The 22,525-nt window shown below is 41.4% G+C and overlaps 1 protein-coding gene and 1 non-coding gene across 3 annotated transcripts; both read left to right on the top strand.

Annotated features, from left to right (window-relative positions):
* Nucleotides 1-1,344: 1,344 nt before the first annotated feature.
* On the top strand, nt 1,345-20,533 carry nfe2l1a (nfe2 like bZIP transcription factor 1a). Of its 2 annotated transcripts, none has more exons than XM_078269403.1 (9): nt 1,345-1,426; nt 3,536-4,217; nt 5,875-6,066; nt 13,304-13,477; nt 15,355-15,426; nt 15,530-15,676; nt 15,784-15,955; nt 16,157-16,846; nt 17,533-20,533. In XM_078269403.1, the coding sequence occupies exons 2-9, from the start codon at nt 3,945-3,947 to the stop codon at nt 18,516-18,518; spliced, it is 2,706 nt and encodes a 901-aa protein (XP_078125529.1). In that variant the 5' UTR covers nt 1,345-1,426; nt 3,536-3,944; the 3' UTR covers nt 18,519-20,533. The 2 variants fall into 2 exon arrangements, with proteins under 2 accessions (XP_078125529.1, XP_078125530.1); XM_078269404.1 differs by lacking the exon at nt 1,345-1,426 and adding an exon at nt 2,435-2,456.
* On the top strand, nt 10,166-10,238 carry trnav-uac (transfer RNA valine (anticodon UAC)). The gene has a single exon. It is a non-coding gene; the product is annotated as a tRNA-Val (tRNA).
* Nucleotides 20,534-22,525: the final 1,992 nt, after the last annotated feature.

Here is a 22,525-nt window from a genome sequence, read left to right as displayed (position 1 = left end):
GAGAAGTTCAGTCCATTCAATGAAGATTTATTCAACAATAACATAACAGAACAGGACAGACAGACACACATGGGTTGGAGAATCTGGGAAGAAACAAATAGAAATTAGAACTTAACCAAGTCAATATTCTGACATGTTCATCATAAAGTAATTACATAAATTAAAGCGGTGATTCAAAAAGACACGTTATCAAGAAATAAGGTGCAAAATAAAACTCATCTTACCAGCTGCCGCCCCATGTGAAGGTGTAGAAAAGACTGACTGAGAGGGAGTGCAGTCTTTAAATAAGAGTGACCAGGTGAACTCAATCAGGTAATTAGGTTGGAAACAAAAGCCAATCAGTTGTGAAGACAGGGGAGGAAAGGAAGTGAGGTACAGGAAGTGAGGTAAGTGTAGAAAGCAAGTGTCAAAATAAGATAAAAATAGGAAACTTTTAGTACAGTACTACTTTACAAAGTAAGAGTTTTGCACACAAAACATGTTTATATGATACAATTTATATTTCTTTATAAATTAAAGTACCCAACAATATAACGGCCTACAAGTCCAGCTAAAATGATAGAACAGAACAGAACCGTTTGGATCGTTTCCAGTTTCTAAAATGTAAGTTTTTCTGCTTACATTTTCCTGATGATACTTACATACTTTGACTTAAGTAACATTTTCAATGCAGGACTTTTACTTGTAACAGAGTATTTTTACTGATGTAAAGGATCTGAATCCTTCTTCCATCACTGGTCACATGTAATAAAATATCATCACAGGGAACATTTTACTGATGTTACTGCACAATCACTGCTTTTACTTTACTGTAAACCAAGCTGATAATGCCTCAGTACTTTACTTTAGTAGGGTTCTAAATGCAACACACGCACACACACACACACACACACACACACACACACACACACACACACACACACACACACACACACATACATACATGCTTGTTTCACTATCTTTGTGGGGACCCATCATTGACATAATGCATTCCCTAGTCCCTTACCCTAACCTTAAACATCACAACTAAATGCCTAACCGTACCCCTTACCCTCACCCTAACCATAACCTAATTCTAACCCGTATCCTAAAACCAAGTCTTAACCCTCAAACAGACCTTTAACCTTGTGGGGTCCAGCATTTTGGGCTAAGTATACTGTATTCCCCGGTTTTTGGACCCCACGAATATAGTAAAACAAGCACACGCACACACACACACACACACACACACACACACACACACACACACACACACACACACACACACACACACACACACACTCAGTTGGTGTTTTGTTTTCCAGGGAGGAGTTGCTAAAACGTCATCAGTGGGTGTGGCTTTAAGTAGTCTCACCCTCGCGTGCCCAGAACAGAAACAGAGACAGAAACCGGGACAGTGTGACACACTGGGCAATACTCTGAGCTGGTAAGACACATAGATATGACATTCTTATAGTATTCTTAACAAATGTAAGCGGTATGAAGTATTCACCACGCTGTGTTAAATGTTGTTCAGCAGCAGTTGATGTCAGTATGAAATCGCGTGTGGAATCACTGTAATATCCCTGTATTGTTACTGTAATAGCCTATCCATGTTTACTGTCAGCAGTGCATCGCAGTGTTTTCTGTGTTGTCAAAACGTTGCGTGATATTTCCGAACTCATAAATGTGTTACAGCTATATCAGGTCAGTATCAACACATTGTGCAACCTGTTGCTCCTCCTTCGTATTCACTTCAGGGAACATGATAATGACAAAATACTAGAGCCTAATATTAATGCAAGGCATAGTCGTGTATGACAGTACTTGACAGCTAGTGGTGGAATGTTCAAAAAAAGTATGGATTCAAGTATTGAACAAATCTGTGATACTTGTACATTAATTAAGTACTTGAATTGTCTGTTACTTTAACTGCACTACACTTATGTAACAGCTTTTAAATATATTGTAGCCTACTACTCGCACTTCCACCAATTACAACAATAAAATGCTACTTACACATAAATCCAATCTATAATAGTAGGCCTACAACACACAATTTTTTTAAGTACGTGTTACAACTAATACTTCAGTAGTGTGAGTAACATGAATACTTCATCCATCACTATTAATTACATCCAATAGCAGCCTGTTAAACAACACAGTAGGCTGCACTATTATACAGTAGCCTGCTAGTTTATATACACATGAGCTTTACACTAATAGAATAGAATAGAATTCAACTTTATTGTCAACGAAGATGGGAAATTGTCTTTGTCCATCTGGCAGTTCATTATAAAACAACAACAACACTGACAGGAACAATATGCAAGCATGGAAAAACAACAACAAAAGACAACAATGAAGTTTTTTTAAGAATTGACCAAGCCAATCGCATGTGAGATAATTGACTTATTCTATGTCATACATGTAATGTTACACCAGACCCAGATTTCCTCCAAACCACACAGTGCAAGGTAAGATTCATGTATAAGAGGATACAGTAGCACTACTACTGAAATATGAATCAAAACATTCTGTATAGTTTTTATATCCCTGGGTCTTAAGGTGGTGCTGACATGTTACAGTCAGCTGTTCCACTGCCACTTCTGTAAACAGGTTACCACAGCATGGAGGGAGGGAGGGAGGGAGGGAGGAGACAGGAGAGGGGTTTTCCAGACAAATACTGGCAATTACATCATGTGGCTGCAGTGTTGGGTAGGCAGGTGGTTACCAAACCCTTTCTAGAAGTAGGTGGAACTTACAGAGAGAGAGAGAGAGAGAGAGAGAGAGAGTGAGAGAGAGAGAGAGAGTGAGAGTGAGAGAGAGAGAGAGAGCGAGAGGGGTGATACTGCCCTGTGTGTGTGTGTGTGTGTGTGTGTGTGTGTGTGTGTGTGTGTGTGTGTGTGTGTGTGTGTGTGTGTGTGTTGTGTCTTATCTCTACACATAAACTGTCTGCAGGTGGCTGCACTGACAAGAGAAGATTAGTTTTAATAACCGTAGTGTCATTATTATCACTAGTACAGTGGTGACAATGCTATTTTACTGTAGTAGAAGTATAGCAATAAATGTAGTAATTAGGGATGTAACGATACACTCAACTCCAGCATTCAATATGATTACTGATTTTAAGTTTGCACACAATTTTCTTTCAACAGAATGAGCTGCAGACAAAAATGACTGAAAAATGCTCCTTTATTTATATAAACTGTGCAAACGAACAGACGTGTCCTCTTATCAAAAGTGCAACTGAGAATGTGTTTTATCTTAAATAACAAAAATGAAATACAAAAATTCTAGCTAGATTTAAAAATAAATCCCACATTAAAATAACTAAATGAATAGAAAAGAAATATTTCCAAATACATAACCTAAGAAGACGTAGTGACGTCTGAAGTCAAACCAGTGAAATCAAAAGTAGATTAGCACAATAATAGTTTACCGCAGCCCTAAAACATGAAGTACATCACAAATGATATTTGCTATAACTTGTGTAATATTTGGCCTGTGTAGTCAGTCACTCTGCTCTGAAGCAAGTTGCTCTCGTCCTTCACAGGAAGAAACGTTTGGGAAGTGTCCATGAAGACCAACAGGTTTTGGATGAACCTAGGAACGTATCAATCTTTGTTTTTGAAGAGTTCCTCCTTCTAAACTTGGGCACTGAGCAGCTCAAACAGAGCAGTTTTGTGGAACCGTTCTACATTATAAAGTCCCTACCAGAGCACTTTTTCAGCATAGTTTAAGGGGGGAAGAAATAAAGTACATTATTTTTTAATGTTTTAGTGGTTGGACCTAGAGGGTTTTTTGGAGCTCCGCTCCTTCCTCACGGAGGTCAGCAGTTACTTATAGAACTTACAGGGACTTAACACTTTGCCCAAGGACACAAAGACAGAAGAGACACTCATTGTGGTGGGGACTGAGCTAAGCTCTGGACCTTTTGCACGTCCTCTGACGTACCAAAGACCATGATGTACCTAAAGAAATACTTCACGGAGGGCCTTATCCAGATGGCCATCCTGCTCAGCCTGGTTGGAGTGTGGGTTGATGTGGGACTGGAGCCCTACATGACGCAAGAGATGATCCTGGGTCCCACCTCGGCGCTGACCCAGACGCAGTTCCACAACCTCCGCAACCGCCTGGAGGACGGCCAAGACCTGCACCCCAAGAGTGTGGACCTGGACAGGTTCTTCACGGCACGAAGGCTGTTGGGCTGGGTCCGCTCTCTTGACAGACTACAGGTTGGAAAACATGTCTATTTCCATCTCCATTTATAGGGCTCGGTATCGCCAATGGTTTTCCCAAATTGGTTCCATTCCGAAACCATTGGTCCCGATACAATTAAATTTCCGATTAGGTTAGGGAAATTTCAGTTACGATACCAATTTTGCTTGGATATAAAAGAGATTCTTATGCTGTAATTTGTACACGTGAGAAGCAATATATATATATATTTTTTTATAGTGCACCAGGTTAATGTTTATATTAAGAATCGAACGCCAAGAAGTGTGTTTAAAGTACTTTTTACTTAACAGGACTAACATGATATTAACATATTACATATATATAAAATGATCAATTTTGGGATTTTATTAATCGATATCAGCTCACTCAAACAAAGATTGATTTTAATTGGAGAATCGATTATTTTAACCCAGCCCTATGCATATATATGGCACCAGAGAGGTTAAATTAGAATTGTATGGTATTAAAGGGTAATTTCAGTTTTTTTCAACCTGGATCTTATTTTCCTATGTTTTTGTGTGTAAGTGACTGATGGGAACAACAATCGTTGAAACTGGTCCAGTATTAAGCGAGAAAGCAGTGACCAGCAGCCGCAGACCGGGCTTCAATGTAACCCTATGGGGCAAATGTGCATCATCAAATCTGGTCCATTCAAAGTGCTGTTTTTGCCACTGAACGGCTCAGATTATTATTCTAAAGTGTCTGACAACATTATGGAAAGGATTCCTACAGAGATAGACCTTTTTTAAAACCTCTTTAAGACCTCTCTGTTTAACCAGAAACAGCTCTGAGATCGCTAGCGCTAATGGTGCGTTCCATTTGTACTCGGAAGTCGGATTTTCCAAGATCAAAGTCGGAAACACGCCCCCTGACCTCGGATTTCCGAGCTCGGAACTCGGACAACCTCGCAGTACCCCGAGCTCAAAATCCAACATGGCTGCCCTGTGCATCAACAGTTGTAAAAGCTGTAGTAACATACAGTTATTAGCACTTCTGTCTTATTTGTGTCTCACTAAATCGGTCATACACTCAGTCCTGTCCAACTTCTATCTGTGGACATGTTGCTACACTGTTTGTATGCACACAAAAAACAGCCTAATGTGTTGTGAACAACCGGTATTGCTAACAATGGCTAACCTGTCTAGAACTAACCACAATGAAAAATCTGACTTGTAAATGGAACGCAGTTTACGATGCTAAAATTACTGTTTATTTACATGTCTGGTGGGTTTAGCGAACTCAATTTCGCGAATGTTTAAAAAAAAGGATCTTACTCTTTAACAGAAAGATCGACTTCCATAGAAATCCTTTCCATAATGTTGTCAGACACTTACAATAATAATCTGAGCCTGTCAGTGGCAAAACAAGCACTTTTGTGAACGTAAATGGAAGGTGCACAATTGCCCTACTTACATTGTAGCTTGTTTCGCCGCTGCCGACTGCAGCGGTCTTGCTGAATACTGGACCAATTTCAAAGATTGTTGTTCCCATCAGTCACTTAGACACAAAAACAGGAAAATAGGGTCCAGTTTGAATAAAGAAACAGAGTTACCCTTCAAGGGTAATCACATTTTAGCTGTTTCCCTTTTGCTACCTACAGTTTTTATTTACCAGAGGCTCTTACAAATCCCCCCTTCATACCTTTCTCCACAGGTTCCTCATGCACAACTGGAAACATGGCTGGCCCAGCGGGAGCCAGATCCTCTCCCCATGGCATGTCCAGACCAGTCCTCCCCACTGGAGAGAGCACCTGCTGGGGTAGAAAGAGACCGAACTGCCCTGCCTGTGGAATCCAGAGCTGCACTTGGTACCATGCAGGAAGAAAAAGAGGAGGATGATAAAGAGGTACACCTGTTTCATTCACACTCTTTAAGAACATCTAGGATTTGTGTTTTAGCTTGATCTTGAGTATCTGTGAGTACCTGATAAGACTACCTGCCATATTTAATAATATTTCATTAGTGTAGTAACCTTTCAATTAGATATATACATTTTGAAGCGTATTTTCTGACACACCAAGCTCTTGTCCCGTGTGTTGAGCAGTCACATACCCAACATATATTTCTATGCAGAAAGGGTTCTGTTATTATGTTACTAGGTAAGCAGAGTCTTCATAGTTCAGTTCAGGTACAAGGGTTGACATAGTTCTCTTCAGTTCATATCACCATTCTCAATCTGTTGACCTTTGACCCTGTGGGATCTACAGCTACAGTACACAGTTTGACTAGTTTGACAAGTGCCGTGAGAGCTTAAAGGCAAAAGTTGTTGTGTTATAGCTCATGTAAAGTGTTTCCAGCAGTGAGTCCATAGGCCGGGGTATGCTTGAAACCTGTTTATTTTTTTTTAAATTTATTTTACATATCTCACGTGCAGTCAGATTAAAATACTAAATACTAAAATGCAAAATAGTTGCTTCTAGAAGTGAAAATCATTTTGTTTCCACAGCTGAACAGCAGTAAATTCAGACAAACTCACAAAGTCTGTTAGAAACTACTGACTCACCCCGAAAATCCACAGAAGTAGAAATATAAAGATATTTATTTATATATTAGTGATGTGGACAAGAGTGCTGTTTTTTGTTTTGGCTCTCACCAAAACTGAGTGTAATGTCATGTGAGATAATGAGTCAGAGCTACATGAGTCACCAGGAAACCTCAGCCTACCACAGATGACCTCACGAGGAAAATGAAGCAAAACAATCAGTACAGCTGTAATACAGTACTGCTGGAGAGAATACACCTTTTAAATAAACACAGTAACCTGGTTACTGCTGGTTGTATTTGCAGTAAGAATACATAATGTATCATTATACATTTCAAACAACTGGAAAGCTTCTTGGAACTAGTGTTATTTACGGTGAACACAATTTAAGAAATTAAGAAAACATCTACATTAATACATGCACAGCATTTAGCAAACACGCTGCAAATACACACAACACAACCAAATACATAAAAGCGCTGCAAATACACACAACACAACCAAATACATAAAAGCGCTGCAAATACACACAACCCAACCAAATGCATAAAAGCGCTGCAAATACCGAAACGATGGAAACTGAAAAGCACAAAAACTGTTATAAAATATAATAATATAATAACCTTATTTGTATAGCACTTTTAAAAACAATAGTTTACAAAGTGCTTTGACAGAAGAAAAAAAAGGGCATATGAATCAATACACATACACATTTATACATGCATATTGTAATAGTGAAAATAGAAGATGGGGCACCTTAAAGGGACAGTTAAAACGACAAGTGAATAAATAAAATGAAATGAGAACAAAACAGCCAAAAGAGAGTAAATATTGGACTTATATTGGGGAAGTGGACAGAAACACAACTCTAATGCTAATGCTAATAGCTCTTTGCTAACACGTTCACCGCAACTACTTTAAAAGAATAACATGTCAGTGTTGTTTTTTGAGCTTTTTCTGCAGCCAAGAAGACATAATCTCTACTGCTTTAAAGGCACCTGAAGTATTCGTTCATGTCAGGTGTACTGTACAAAGGTTTGTACAGGATACATTATGTTCATCAGTGAGCTGTAAGGGGGTTGTTTTCCAACTGCTTCCAGTTGTCATGCTAAACTAGACTAATCACATTGTGGCTCCAGCTTTGTATGTAACACACAGACATAAGAGTGGCATCACTCATCTCATCTCACTCTCAAAAAAGAAAGTGAATATGTGTATTTTCTAAAATGTTGAAGTCAGATAACATAGGTAAGGGGAATCTACTGATGATCATCTGATCTGGGTGGCAACACCGACTTCATGTTTTGGCCTGCATAGACTTACGCCGTTAGCTCCATTTGTTAATGGCAACGCGTCAGACATGCCTGGTCAAGCATGTGGCCCATAAGACAGACATCAGCACATACAGTACATTATCTGGCTGTCAGATCTGTCACCTGAGACACAGACATGCACAGAGGGATGTCTAAAGTAGTTGAAGGGGTCACTCTGGGCCCTGAGGTTCACAGTTCACAGAGTCGAACAGAAATCTTTTCTAATGACTGAAGCAGGATTAATACTTTATTATGATTCTCAGAAGAGTGAAAGCAAAGTGGAGAACAATGTGGAAAAAAATGGCACTGGTGTCATTTTCATTACATTTGATCCTTTATCAGGAGGGAGGTCACCATGATTCATCATCATTATAACCAACTAAACAAGATCCATCACTTTATGTAGGATCACACAAACTACACTGTGACGAAACAAAACTCCCCAGAGACTCCATAAAACACACTGAGACACATTGCAGAGGCCAACAAACTGTACAATATATAAATAGCCTTGTCTGGACATGCGCACACACACATACACACACACACACACACACACACACACACACAGGACATTACAAACTTGATATAACACATTTGAGCTCTAAATACATTTCAGACTTTTACCTTCTCTTTGTCAAACTGAAAGTGAACACAACAGTGTTTTTGAACTCTACTCATGTATCAAATGACACTCGGACACAGAAACACACACACAAAAACACAACACTTTAGCTTGTGACCAACTGGCTTGTTTTGAAACCTGATCGCTGGCCCGCTGCGTCCTGACACACTTTCTCATCCATCAGTTTTGCAATACCTCCTGTTTACTGCATCAACACACAAACACACACACACACACACACACACACACGCACGCACACATGCACGCACGCACACACACACCCACGAAGACCCAGAGGCATGCATGTAAACAAATGTACAGAAATGCATGACTTGTTGCTACCTTGTCCTTCTTTATTAGCAGTGTTGTGGGAATAAAGCAGGAAATCCTTCTTGTGCCAAGCGACACAGCTGTATACTGTAGATTAAAGGACATAATGAGAGTGGACAGTGTTTAGTGATGCGCCTGTGCATATTTCAAGTTGTGATATTATGTAAAAGCCATGTCTAGTAATGTGTAGTCTCGCTTTGCCAGCCCTATCTCCACAGCGCTGGAGTATGGTCTGGCTACTGCCTGTCTTTTCTGGGATAGGGTCAAACGCTGTGGCTTGTTTGTACCCTCATGGGTGGCGCTAAGCCCCGATAGAGGAGAACAAACATCAAAACTGTATACATTCTATATTCACTTATATTCTGCTCCATGTGAGTTGGCTGACTCTTTTTTCTTTGCATTTTTGAAAACCGTGTCATAATATGCCATCAATATGGTTCCATAGTGTAGAGGTTATCATGTCTACTTAACACGCAGAAGAAAATGGCTGCTCTTGTGTGAAGTCAACACAACATTTTTCAACTTTCTGCTAAGATATATGTGACTTTTTTGCAACGAAAATGCGGGGAAATCATGCAAGCCCCGCATATTTTGCGCGGAAATCGGCAATTTATTATTACCGCTTGAGTCTTGCTGACATTTATGAGTAGTTTGTTGTCCTCACAGCAATGTGTGAGGTCCTCTACTTCTTTCAGGTAGACTTTTCATTGTTGTCCACAGCCTAACACAGCTGTGTCGTAAGCAAAGTTGAGGATGATGTTGGGGTCCAAAGTGGCTACACAGTCGTGTGTGTACAGCGAGTACGACAGGGGACTTAAAACACAGCCCTGCGGTACTCCGGTGTTGAGGGTGGAAGAAGTGTTTTCGCCCATCCTTACCACTTAGAGTCTGCCTGTCAGGAAGTCAATGATCAACATGCACAGTGAGTTGTTTAATCTTAGGACATTGAGCCCCACCTTCAGTGCATAATCCACCGGTAGGCTCTGCGTCTACCCTCCTCTAGAGACGAAGTCAGTATCGTCAATACCCCTTAGCTTGGCGCTTACTCGTTTGGAGTGAGGAGGTCAAGGCCTAGACGCCAAACATCAAAACTGTATATATTCTATATTCACATATAATCTGTTTCATGTGAGTTGGCTGACTGAACTTTTTTCTTTGCATTTTTAAAAACCGTGTCATAATAAGCCATAAATATGGTTCCATAGTGTAGAGGTTATCACGTCTGCTTTACACGCAGAAGGTCCTGGGCTCGAAACCCAGTGGAACCAGTCCTTTAGATTTGTTGGTTGCAGAGCCCATCCTGGTGCTAATCCTAGGAGGTAACTATTTAGCAGCCAAATTTGCTGTCCTTTGTGATGTTTGCCCTACCTTGTGTTCCTCTCTGGTGCTGTTTTCTTACCAGGACACTCAGGATGCTGAAGATGATGATATAGATGGTGCAGGAGTAGAAATTCTTCAGTATTTGAGGGGATAGCCGGAATTTCCTCAGGTGTTTGAGGTGAAACAGTCTCTGCCTTGTCTTTCTTGCCACTGAGTCAATATGCAGCGCCCACGTCAGATCCTTGGTCCTTGTCCAGAATGCGGCTGCTAGATTGTTGACTGGTACCAGAAGGAGGGATTATATCTCCCTGATATTGGCTTCTCTTCACTGGTTACCGGTCAAATATAGAAACGATTTCAAGGCCTATACTCCAAATAATAAAACTATATATATTCTACATTCACATATAATCTGTTTCATGTGAGTCAGCTGACTGAACTGTTTTCTTTGCATTTTTGAAATAATAGTTGGCCATGAATATGGTTCCATAGTGTAGAGGTTATCGTATTAGCTTTACACACAGGAGGTCCTGGGCTCAAATCCCAGTGGAACCAGTCCTTTACATCTGCTGATTGCCAAGCCTATTTCAGTGCTAATCCTTTGGGGTAGTTAATTAGCAGCCAAATTTACTTCCCTTTTCCAACAGACCAGCACTTCTTGTCAAGTATACCTTAAAGCTGCAGTTCAGAACTTTAATTAAAGGTAGTTTATTTGCATATATGCTGAAACTGCCATATTCTGACAGTAGCACATTAGACTCTGCCTCCTCCTAGTGCAATGACATTCGCAAGTTTCCACCACACTCAAAGAATAAACAACCAATCAGAGCCGAGGAGTCTCTAACGCAGTGTCAATGACTGCTCGTGAACTGCGGTCAAGTTTAAACTAGGCAGCACTGATCAAATATGATATCAAGATTCTGTTACTGCATTACCAACTTTTTGCCTCAAATGTTTTCAGAAAAAATACTTCAGTGTGCTGTTTAATGAGAAAGTTCATGACCCAGCTGCCGTGTTAAAAACAGGCAATAATCAGCGCTGCTTAGATTAGCATCAAAGTTCACGAGCAGTCATTGGCACTGGGTTAGAGACTCCTCAGCTCTGATTGATTGTGTTCCTTATGCCATTACGAGCACCAGGAGGAGGCAAAGGAATGTGATTATTTTTTACAGATTATCTGATTAACATGATACTGCCAGGATATACTGCCAGGTAACTCCATCTTTAAATTAACTATAAGAAATGTTGCTGCATAACTAACACCTGAAAGCTATGCTGACACTTGCTGTTCATATAACATTAGGGGCTATTAAAATGCCCTTGACTTGCCTGACTTGACTTGTATTGCTGTATGTTTTTCCTCTGGCTCCTTAGCTCCTGGAACTATTCTCAACTGTGCTCACCCCAGCATGATTCAAACTTGGGCTCTCAATTGCACTCATGTAGTGTAGTACGGGATGTTTGCACAGGCCTGACCCGTTTAAGTTCAGGCTACATACTTGTCCTTGCTGGCCAGCTGTTGAGGGTCTCTGGTTTGGTCTGTAAGCCTCCAGCCAGGTCAGGAGAGTGTTAAAGCTATTCCGAGCCTGGCTGTCTGTCTCTGGTTTAAACAGGAGCCTTCAAGTTCTGTACATACAGGCTGGCAGTATAGAAGACAGAACTATAGCTTTACACTACTCCAGTGGTTAGCATGGTGATGCCTTTGCTGTTTCATTTTTATGGTAGCCATAAAAGCAAAATGGAGTCTAAATAAGAATGAAACATGCTTTTACTGTGTTGTAATCTAATGTGCCTGGGCGGATGATTATTAAAACCATTTTTTCTTTTTCTTTATTTCTCAATTAGATTACCATCTAATTGATATTTATAATTACCATTTGCTGAATTTTATTTTCACTCGCTCAAGAGGGCTTTATCAATCCACTTGACGAGGGCGGATTCAACCACCTATGCTTTCTACGTGCGCTTTCCTTAGCTGTCTCCATCACTAGCAGCCATGTGTGTTTCTCTTTTGTTTAAGGTAGCCTGAGGAACACCAAGTTTTGCTGCTGCATCTCGTTGGCTCGTTTTTGGTAGTTTGTTATAGAGGCTTTGAGGAGACTATGCATTTTACTGAGAGAAAATGACTTTCTCGTCATGATTTCAAGCAGGGTATTGATGATTTAGCACCAGCCTCAAGGCAAAGTATCATGGAAGTAAAAAAAATAGAATTATTGTAGTTTTTCCCAAAACGTTGTCATGTATGAAAAGACTCAAAGCGAACACTATTAGTAGGCTACTTGACTGCTATAAGCAACTGTTTTAAACAGCCTTAGTAGAGGAATAGTTTTGGCCTAAGCTTTTTGATCCATATAAGTGGTTAGTCATTGTAACCATGATCACTGTAAGCGGTTTCCACTGTAGCATATGCCAAATACATGTCCAAAATATACTTTGACTTGACGTATGACTGGTAATTTTTCATTTTTGTGTAGGTATGCCAAATTGTAATTAATAAGTGATTATTATTTGGACTATACATTTGTTATTATTATTTCAATCGTTAGTTGTTGGCACTTAACCCTGTACTCGTTCATAGCAACAAAAATGACAGAAAAAATGTTTCATGATAATAAAGAGGTGTAGTTTACTTTGAAGGCTGTGCACCTGTGTTATTACATTATCTGGGTCACATAACTGATATATAAACAATAGATGTAGCCTGGAATTCATTCAAAATCTTAATTTGTTTAAAAAAAGTAATACAAAAATAAATATTTTGAAATTTGACTGAAAGAGACAATTATATTGTTAATCGCAATCATTTCTGAGACAAGATTACAGCTGTAATCACCGCGGGTTTACACACAGAGGTTCCTGGAATTTAAAACCAGTGGAACCAGTGCGTTAGTAAAGCAAGCTGGCCCGTCTATAGAGGCTGTACAGTACTCAACGTGACGTGTTAAGAAGGCACAGACTGTGGCATAATGACTGCTCTGACTAGATTGTTCTTCCTTTTTGTCTCTGCAACCAGGAAGGAGCAAACCATGTGCATCACCACAGTGTTCCTCTGGAGGAGAGAGGAGAGGAAGAGGAGCAAGAGGAAGAGGAGGAACACCTGGGCAGGTGGACAGAGGGAAGAGGAAGACTAGGGGGTTCCTACAGCCGTGCTAACAACAGAGAGCTAACTCAGAATGAAGTAGACCAGGTATGACGTAGTAAGAATCGGATTTATTGTTATGTCATCATGATAATGAAATGCGTGTTTCCTTCTTTGAAGATAATAACATTCGGAAAAACACACTGAACACAAATTTGAGTCTCCCCAACAGCACGATGATGGCCTTTTTGGGATGACACTAGTATACAAAATACTGGTGGTTGCATTTACATTTGGTACAGTTTCCAATGAGTATCACAGTCATGCTGCCATTGTGGCTACAACCCTGTAGTAGACTAGTAAACTTTAAATCAACAAAGCATCATTAAAGGAAGACATTTTGGGATCTGAATATGCATGTATGAATGGTAAATATGTAGATGAAGCTAGCAGCCATTTAGCTTAGCAGAAAGACTAGAAACAAGTGGAACCAGAGCTGGCTCTATCCAAAGGGTAAAGAAAATCCACCCAGGATCTCTAAAGCTCACTAATTAACACATTTGTTTAATCTTTACAATAACTGAAGAGTAAAATAAGGATGCAAGGGTAACAATGGGATCGGCCATTTTTTTTTTTTTTATTTGTATTGTTCAAACCACTGGGGCCTAAGCCATTTTTTTCTCAATAATTGTGCTGCCTGGTTTCCTTGTGTAAATAATGCTGGTATTACCTCAACCCTGTAACGCACAATCAAGTTATAGACCTCATTTTTTCAGGACAACCTGGTCTATCAGGATATGCATGCTGCAGGAATGTCACATGAATGTATAAATTGCTATATGACTATAAAGACAAAAGAAAAATCCAATCTCACGGAAATGTATTGAAATCCCACAGAGAACAATAATGACTTTTGGATTTTGAAAATTGTCCTCCCAAGTCTTGGCAATCAGGGGAAACACAAATATAAAACTATTTAGATTTCTTTCCCAGAAGTCTATACACTTTTATCTACAAAGTTAGTTGTGCCAACTCCAATGCATTTCCTGTCTGCCAGGACACATCAGGAGGCCAAATCACAACTCGACTGAACTTTCCACCACGACTCAGCTGGTCGAGTCTCCAGAGGCTGGTTTTAGAACGTAAGAGGTAAAGCTGGTAAAGTCAGCTATAAACTATAGAAATAAAATAATGCATAATCCATTTTATTTTTATGTTACAAACAGCTGGTCGAAATGGCAGAGTTTTAGACAGAGCCTCAACGACTGCCCGAAAGCACGGTAACGTCATATGGTCGCGCGAGATAGAGAGAGACTGAAGAGAAGGAGCGCCCAACGGCGTTAGAAAAAAGCTGTGAATCAGAGAAATAAAACATGTTTTCGTCGATTCATCACTAGACATGTAACTGTAGCAAGCATATCAATATCCACATTCATATTTAGACGAAACAAATGCTATATCCAGCTGCAAAAAATCCTAAACATCGGAAGTTAGAACGGAAGTACAACAAAGCATTGTCATGGAGATGAGACGCCGTCTCGTTTCATTGGTGTGGACTGGTAGGTTTTAGAACGCTGCAGACCGACGCGTTGCAATAAGATGCAAGTTTCAACTCGTCTCGTCGCGAATCTTTGGTTGAACTGGGCTTTATAATCAAATCCAAACATTCACATTTTGGTCGAAGTAAGTATGTTTTAGCGTCAAATTGCTGTTTTTCCCATAGGATCCATCTTCTGTAGACTGTAAATGTCTATTTAAAATGTTATGGCAATCCATATGATCGTTGAGATATGTCAGTCGAGCCCAAAGTCTTGGGTCTACCGACCGACCGACATGGCCGTCCCTTGAGCCATACCGCCAGCATGGCTAATACAAAACACATACTGGGAAAGTCTACCAGCTGGTCAAAATTGGCGCAACTCAACTTCTTTGCCTTCTTTTCTCTTTAAAGCCATTTTTTTCTTCCTCTCTCTCTCTATTTTCAGACTTCTTTCTCCCTCCGGGAGTGTTTGAGGCTGTTGGAGGAAAACTTTCCCTTCACAGAAGAACAACAACAGGTACACACTTGTCTCTTCTCTTTTCTTCTCTTTAGTCCATTCTGTTGTGTCCTTCTGGAGCTTAAACAGTACTCAGCATTATTCTTGCTTTCTTGCCCCTCAGTTACATGATGTTGGTGGTAGAAGGGAAGACCAGGAGCAGCAGCCACAAGGCAGGGAGCCCCTGCTGTCCCATATCATCCCCACTGGTAACCCATCCATGGACCTGGAGCTCCACTGGCAGGACCTGTTGGCTATCATGGAGCCTGAGGTGACTGGGAGAATCAAAGTAGATGAATTTACATTTGGCAAAAGATGAATGGATGAGTAAGCCAAGATACAATAAATTTAGATCTTTTTTTAATCCCTCCTCTCCAGAATACAGATGTTGACATACTGACTTCATTTGACCACACCCAGAATTCAAGAGCAGCTGGGACCCTTCAGTCTGTTGGGTCCGAAGCTCTACACCAAAATTGTAATAACCATGAGAACGGCATAACAGAGGATGATCGGGAGGAGGTTTTAATGGAGACTCCTCTGCAGCACGGTAATTCAATTCAGAAGTTGACGTTTGTTGTAAGAATTCATGGAGAGTATTTAACAACTCCTTAAAAATTGATTGGTCATTAAAACAATAACAATCTTGTTTTTCTTATTTCATGAATGTTCCATTAATGACTGCACCAAAGGCTCTGTTGCATCCTACAATTCTTAACATTGTGCAAAAATTCCCCCTCTTTGTCTCTAGGTTTGTTGGGGCCTCCAAGGCAGTCAGAGCTAGAGCCAGCCCTGCTTCCTCTCACCCCCAGTGCAGAGTTGGATGACAAAAGTTCTGCCTTAAACACAAGGGACACTTTGCAAAACTCTAATGAGAATCCCTCGCACAGTCTTCCAGACCACACACATCTGCTTGCAGAAGATCCTTCAGAAAACATGGGACTAAGTGCAGACGATAACTCTAGTACCTTCAACATAAATCTACTAACACAAGGTCTTGGCGATACCCTGGAAGGCAGTCCGTGTTCACAGTATGCTCCCTCCCCTGAAAACCTTCCTAGCTTTGATGTTAACTTTCACTGGCGTGACTTGACACCTTCCAGTTTCACCCCATCTCCAGAGGGGAATGGTATGACTCAAGACCGCCTGACATCTCCCTCCAGTGTCTTTCTGGTTGATGAAGAGGAGGATGGTAATGATGAAGATGGCCTCCTTAGCCCACTTAGTGACCTCTTAGAGGATGCTGCCATCTTGGATGAGATGAGATTGTTGGACCTGGCTCTGGAGGAAGGATTCAGTCCTGAGATGGCAGCCAAGCTGGAAGAGGAGGGCTTCCTTGATCATGAAATATCCCAAAAAGAAACCGGCAGAGATGATGATGACTCAGGCTCTAGCATGGCAGTCCCAGAAGATGAGGGTCAACCAAGAAGACCTCAGCAAGGTAATTAAATGGGGAGGCTATAGAGCTCAACAGTGACCGCCCACTTTTTTATAACGGCTCTGGTTCCGCAAGTGGTTTTCCCCATTCAGTATCTCCGTTGACGTTTAATTAAATGCTTATATAAAGAGTTATTTAAGCCTGGAACCAAGCCAACCAGCTATGAGATGAATCGTGACCATAAGACATTTGATTTGGTGCAAAAGAACATTTTGAAAACATGAAAAAAGGCAACGGTACAAGATTGTGTACAGGAACTATCATAGACTTCAACGGTAGAAGCACTCTTTAGCCGTTCACGGTTGCGGTAAACATTCCCATGGTAACAACGAGTTCCACCAATCAGAGACGACGTCGCTGTTACACTTAGGATTGTGGGTAGTGTAGTATTTCGCCATAGGATTGCAAATTAAACATGTTTTTCTTAAAACAAGGTTAATTTCATATGGACTTCTAGCTTTTACAGGAGCAGAAACTTTCGTTTTACAACCTCGTAGCTCGTGGTCAGTCTGTGGTTTAGACATTATGGCTAATAATCAAAATCCTTATGGAGAAAAACAGAATGGGTTATTTTCCTCCAGAACCACACTGTTGAGCTCTATAGACATTGTTCTATACTTACTCAAGTATTTAGACCTACTATAAAACTGTAGAACTTACCTAGACCTTTTATTTTTTCCTCCTCCTAGACATCAAGGATGAGACAGACTCCGACTCTGGTCTTTCTCTGGACTTCAGCCACAGCCCTGCTTCTCCATGTGTTTCTGAGGCCTCCTCTTATTCCTCTTCCTCAACCTCTTCTTCATCTTGTGGGTCGGCTGTTGAGAGTCCCTTCCCTCATGAGGATGAAGAGACAGAGGAAATGTTTGTTGGTTCAGATATGGAAGTGGTGACCATAAAGCAGGAGGATCTGGAAGAGGAGGAGATGGGGGCAGTAGGAGGAGGGTACCCTGAAGATTTTGGGAAACCCTTCTCTCCCAACTATGGGGATCACAAGCTGTTTAATGGCTCCCCTTGGTTGGAGCATATCGGCCACGATCACACGTACAACCAGCCCTTGCCGTCCGCCTCCTCTCCATCTCTGGGCAAGATGCCCACCAAACACACCAAATCCTCCTCGCGCCATGACAACGTCAAGCCGTACCACCGCTCCTCTTCCAGACACATCTCCGAGACCAAAATGTGGAGCCGCGATGAACGGCGTGCCCGAGCCGGGAAGATCCCTTTCTCCAATGAGCTGATTGTTAATCTGCCAGTGGATGAGTTTAATGACCTATTGGCCAATTACCAACTCAGTGAGGAGCAGCTTATACTTGTCAGGGACATACGACGCCGTGGTAAGAACAAAATAGCTGCCCAGAACTGCAGGAAGAGGAAATTGGACGTGCTGCTGGAACTGAAAGACAATGTTTCAGGTTTGAGGCGCTACCGTTCACGGCTGCTCCGAGAGAAACAGGAAGCCCAGAGGAACCTGCAGGAAATGAAGCGCCGACTGGACACATTGTACCAGGATGTCTTTTCCACGCTGAGGGACGAGGAGGGCATGCCATTGAATGCTATGGAGTACCTGCTTCATTTTGAGTCAAACGGTAGCGTCACTGTAGCTTCACGCCAACAAGGGGCAGCGCTGCCACTGAGAAAAAACAGCAAGAAACAGAAGGACAAGAAGAAGTGAGGAGGTGCATGCTGATGCGGTGCTGAATGAAGGAACACAGGAATTATTTATCTGGTGTCAGTGGAAGGTGCTGAAAGGTACCATGGAATCCTCACACATCCTTACAGTGGTGTTTTTATTTAAAGAATTGGTGGATGGCTGGATGGACAGAGGAAATCAAGGCAGGAAAAAAGAGAAGTTCTTTGAAAGAGGAGGTGATTATCATAATGATGTTGATGGTGAGAAGAAAACCTTTACTCCAGGATGTGTTGCTATCCATTCTTCTTTATGAACATTTTCTACACTGGCAAAAAAAACCACTTGAGTTCAACAATTGTTAAGCTTCAAACAACTCTGAGGTAAATCTAGGCTACTACATAGTGGAAATAAAACAACAGACGATAGTTGACCTGGGACCAACGCTTTTGGTGCATAGGCTAGTTCAATGCCTATGCACAATCCTGCTGGAAAATACTGAGTCGAACAGGCCAACAGACTGATAGCACGCTGGATCCTGGCCATCATCTAATATAGCCGAATTAGCCGCACAATCGCAGACACTGCAATGACTCTGGGCCACCAAGGAAGGGTTGCTGGTGCACAGGAAGGGAAGTTGCGATCATGCCCTCTTGAGCTGGTAGTGGGTGCGGCATCTCACTCAAAGACACTTCAGCAGACTAAAGACAGGGGGTCATGGGGATCAAACCTGTGTATGTAGAGTTCCCAGATGGTGCAGTAACCACAGGCCACCTCGCTGCCAAAATGAACCACGCTATTCACCAAAAACTCCAAGACTCTAGGTACCATCTCCAGCAGAGGCCTCTCAAATAAATGTAGAGTAAATGTGCCACCTTGGCCACTTTGCTGGGCTTCTTGGAATACGTAACCTAGGAGAGTCTTCACGTCTGGCAGTTTTCCTTGACATGACCCTTACAAGTGCCACTCCTACAATCTGACTGAGTTTGGGGTTAGGGTTAGAGTGACTGAGGCATCAACGACAATTCACAAACAGCAAAACCATTGTGTCTATATAAGCTAAAATTTGGGGACAGGGCTTTGGAGCCCCATCCATTTTCAGTCTGTTCTGAATATGATTAATTGACTGTGGATTGACCCATATAGGTTGCCTGTATTACTTTTTTTTTCTTGTGAATTTTCTGAAAGCAAAATACATTTTGGTTTTTATGTATATTTATCACACCTATGTGACTGTAAAGCTGTGGAAATTGTATTGTCAACTTTAAACAAGATGGTGGGAATCTGTATTCCAAATATAGCTCATAGGCCCAGGTACATGGGTACAACAATACAAGCTGTTAAGCTGTTAATGTTTTAAGATTAAAAGGTCAAAGTCTATGTCAAATGCCCCAAATACTGGCTTTTTTTTTTTTTTACTTTAATTGATACTGTAGAAATGACAGCTTTGGCCTTCAAAGACATGTAACTCTGGATTCAAACATTTCTCCAAACTCAAGGCTGATCTGTGAATTGGTAAGGATGTCACCCTCTGGTGGTTGTGCACATGGCTGAGAAAGACAGAACTCCAAAGAGATTTTGATGAAAATATAAATGGAATTAAACATGGCAGCAGTTTAACCTCTTGATGCTGAGAAGGGTATAAATATACATACATCTACACTGTATTCTAGGTTGGAATGAGCACAGCCAGGAGAACAAGCTAGCAGTTGCTACTGTGTAGTCAGACCTCCAACAAACACATTCAATTTGTAATGATGGATTGTTTTTAGGCAATAACTTGTTTGAGTAGGTTTTCAGAGTTTTACATAGTGGACACCCCATTGTAGAATCCAACTACTGCAAATGCCTGTATCTAAATGGCAAAGAAATGCAGTCAAATGAAACCAACAAAACCCTGAACCCTGAACGACCAATAAGAACCTGCATGTCCTGCATAACCCATCAATACCACTTGGTTTGTTTGTTAAGTGTTTACATTTTGTGCTTGTAGGCATTCAAGGAGGTTGTTTTCTGTAATATAAAACAAAATGAAAATAAATTGTATTTCTTTGGAGTCAGTTGAGTTCCCTCGGTCTGGTGTCTACACAGTCAGAATAGCAGATATCAGGGCTATGAAAGCCGCTCATTTTAATTCAGTATTAACAGTCCTTTACAGTAAAAATGAGGACATAACCTGCAGGCCAGTTCAGTGGCTTTGTTTATCTGACATATGTTATTGCAGCGGGGGGGAGCGAGGGGGTGGCTTCTGGGGCTTGAGCCCCGAATGTTTTATCAAAAGCCTCGACTCTTTTAGGGTTTTAAAATAACTTCAACTTTGTGTCATTTCCCCTCAGTCTCTCTGACTGAACTGGCAAATCAATGGAGCAAAAGTTCTGTTACATCGGCCATATCAACATTCATCCTGGGAACTCTACTGAAAATAGCTTTCAAGATAAGTAATGCTGTTCATGCCAAATCCCTTCCCTACCTACGTTATGTAACTTCAAAAATAGTAACATCAGTGTTTGCCTCTTCTTAGGTGGCAGAAGTGAAAATAACTAGCATGTTTTCCCCAAATGATGGAAAGATTTTAGGCATTCTATTATCAAATGGCTTGAAAAATAGTGCAAATAGATGCTGTAAATGGAGCATGACCCCGGGCCCCCCCTCCTAAGTTTGGGCTGAGCCCTGAATGTTTACAAGGCCTGGCTCCGCCCCTGCATTGCAGCTGAGAAATTGACGCTGTATTTGTCTGAGTTTTGAAGACGTGTGCATACAGGAACTTTCCACCTTGTAAAGTTGGGAAATATTGTGTGGCAATGTTTTGTGATCAGGTGCTCACCAGTAAACATACTAGTACATACAAGGTAACACGTGACCTGGACCAATGATAATATTAGGTCAGAATTGGTTTTGTGCTGTACTACCTGGGATGTTAAAGAAACCTTTTTATAAAATGTTGACTGGAGTTGAGAGTACATTACCTTGCACGGCAGCTAGATTCCCATACCATCATGAGATCATGCAAGAATCTATTACATTTTATTTATAGTATAAAATCATAACAAGAGTTATCTCAGGACACTTTACAGCTAGAGTAAGTCTAGACCACACTCTATAATTTACAAAGACCCAACCATTTCAGTAATTCCCCCAAGAGCAAGCTTTTAGCGCGACAGTGGCGAGAAAAAACTTCCTTTTAGGAAGAAACCTCAGTAATGAGAAAAACTCCTTTTAGGGAGAAACCTCAGACAGACCCAGGCTCTTGGTAGGCGGTGTCTGACGGTGTCGGTTGGGGGTGTGATGAACAGTGGCAATAATAGTCACAATAAAGATAATGGAACTATGACTAGAAATAGTAGTTGTAGTAGTTCATGGCATAGCAGGGCACTGCAGGGCGTTACAGGACGTAGCAGGGAACAGAAGAGCGTAGCAGGGTGTAACAGGGCATAGCAGGGCGCGGAACAGGATCACCGGGACAGCTGCAACCATGATTTAGGTACCACCCTAAGCCAAGGAAACATGCTAGGCGGAAAAAAAACATGAGGACTCCGGGGAATAAGCTCCCCAGAGCTAAGTTAACAAGCATTTCTGGGACAAGGATGCACACAGATGGAAAGAGAGAGGAGAGAGGAGCTCAGTGTGTCAAAGGAAGTCCCCCGGCAGTCTAAAACTATAACAGTATAATTAAGGGAGACAGGTTAAGGAGAGGAGCCTGGCTAGAACTCTTCCCCTGCCGGATCAGGCTGTACTGGCCTGCCTCCCTCTACTTTGATTATATGGTAGATGAATCTGACGACTATGAAGAGAAGCAGAGAAGAGAAGGGGTGCTGCGTCTGTAGACACACCCTCCCCTGCCGGTTTGGCTGAACGCTGCAACTCCTCACTCTCTATAATCTTTATCAAAGAGGAGAGTTTTAAGTTTGCGCTTAAATGTGGTGACGGTGTCTGCCTCCCGAACCCAGACTGGGAGCTGGTTCCACAGGAGAGGAGCCTGCTAGCTGAAGGCTCGCTCCCATTGCACTTTTAGAGACTCTGGGAACCACAAGTAACTCTGCATTCTGGGAGCG

This window comes from Sander vitreus, chromosome 15, assembly GCF_031162955.1.
Source record: "Sander vitreus isolate 19-12246 chromosome 15, sanVit1, whole genome shotgun sequence".
NCBI lineage: Eukaryota > Metazoa > Chordata > Actinopteri > Perciformes > Percidae > Sander > Sander vitreus.
The sequence above is the reverse complement of the archived record's forward strand: the minus strand, read 5'-3'. Positions and strand labels throughout refer to the sequence as shown.

Excerpts from the sequence above, each read along its gene's own strand:
- nfe2l1a (XM_078269403.1), top strand. The coding sequence starts at position 3,945 with ATGATGTACCTAAAGAAATACTTCACGGAGGGCCTTATCCAGATGGCC. Across the intron at positions 4,218-5,874 it reads GCTCTCTTGACAGACTACAG|GTTCCTCATGCACAACTGGA; the intron begins GTTGGAAAACAT and ends CTTTCTCCACAG. Across the intron at positions 6,067-13,303 it reads AAGAGGAGGATGATAAAGAG|GAAGGAGCAAACCATGTGCA; the intron begins GTACACCTGTTT and ends CTCTGCAACCAG.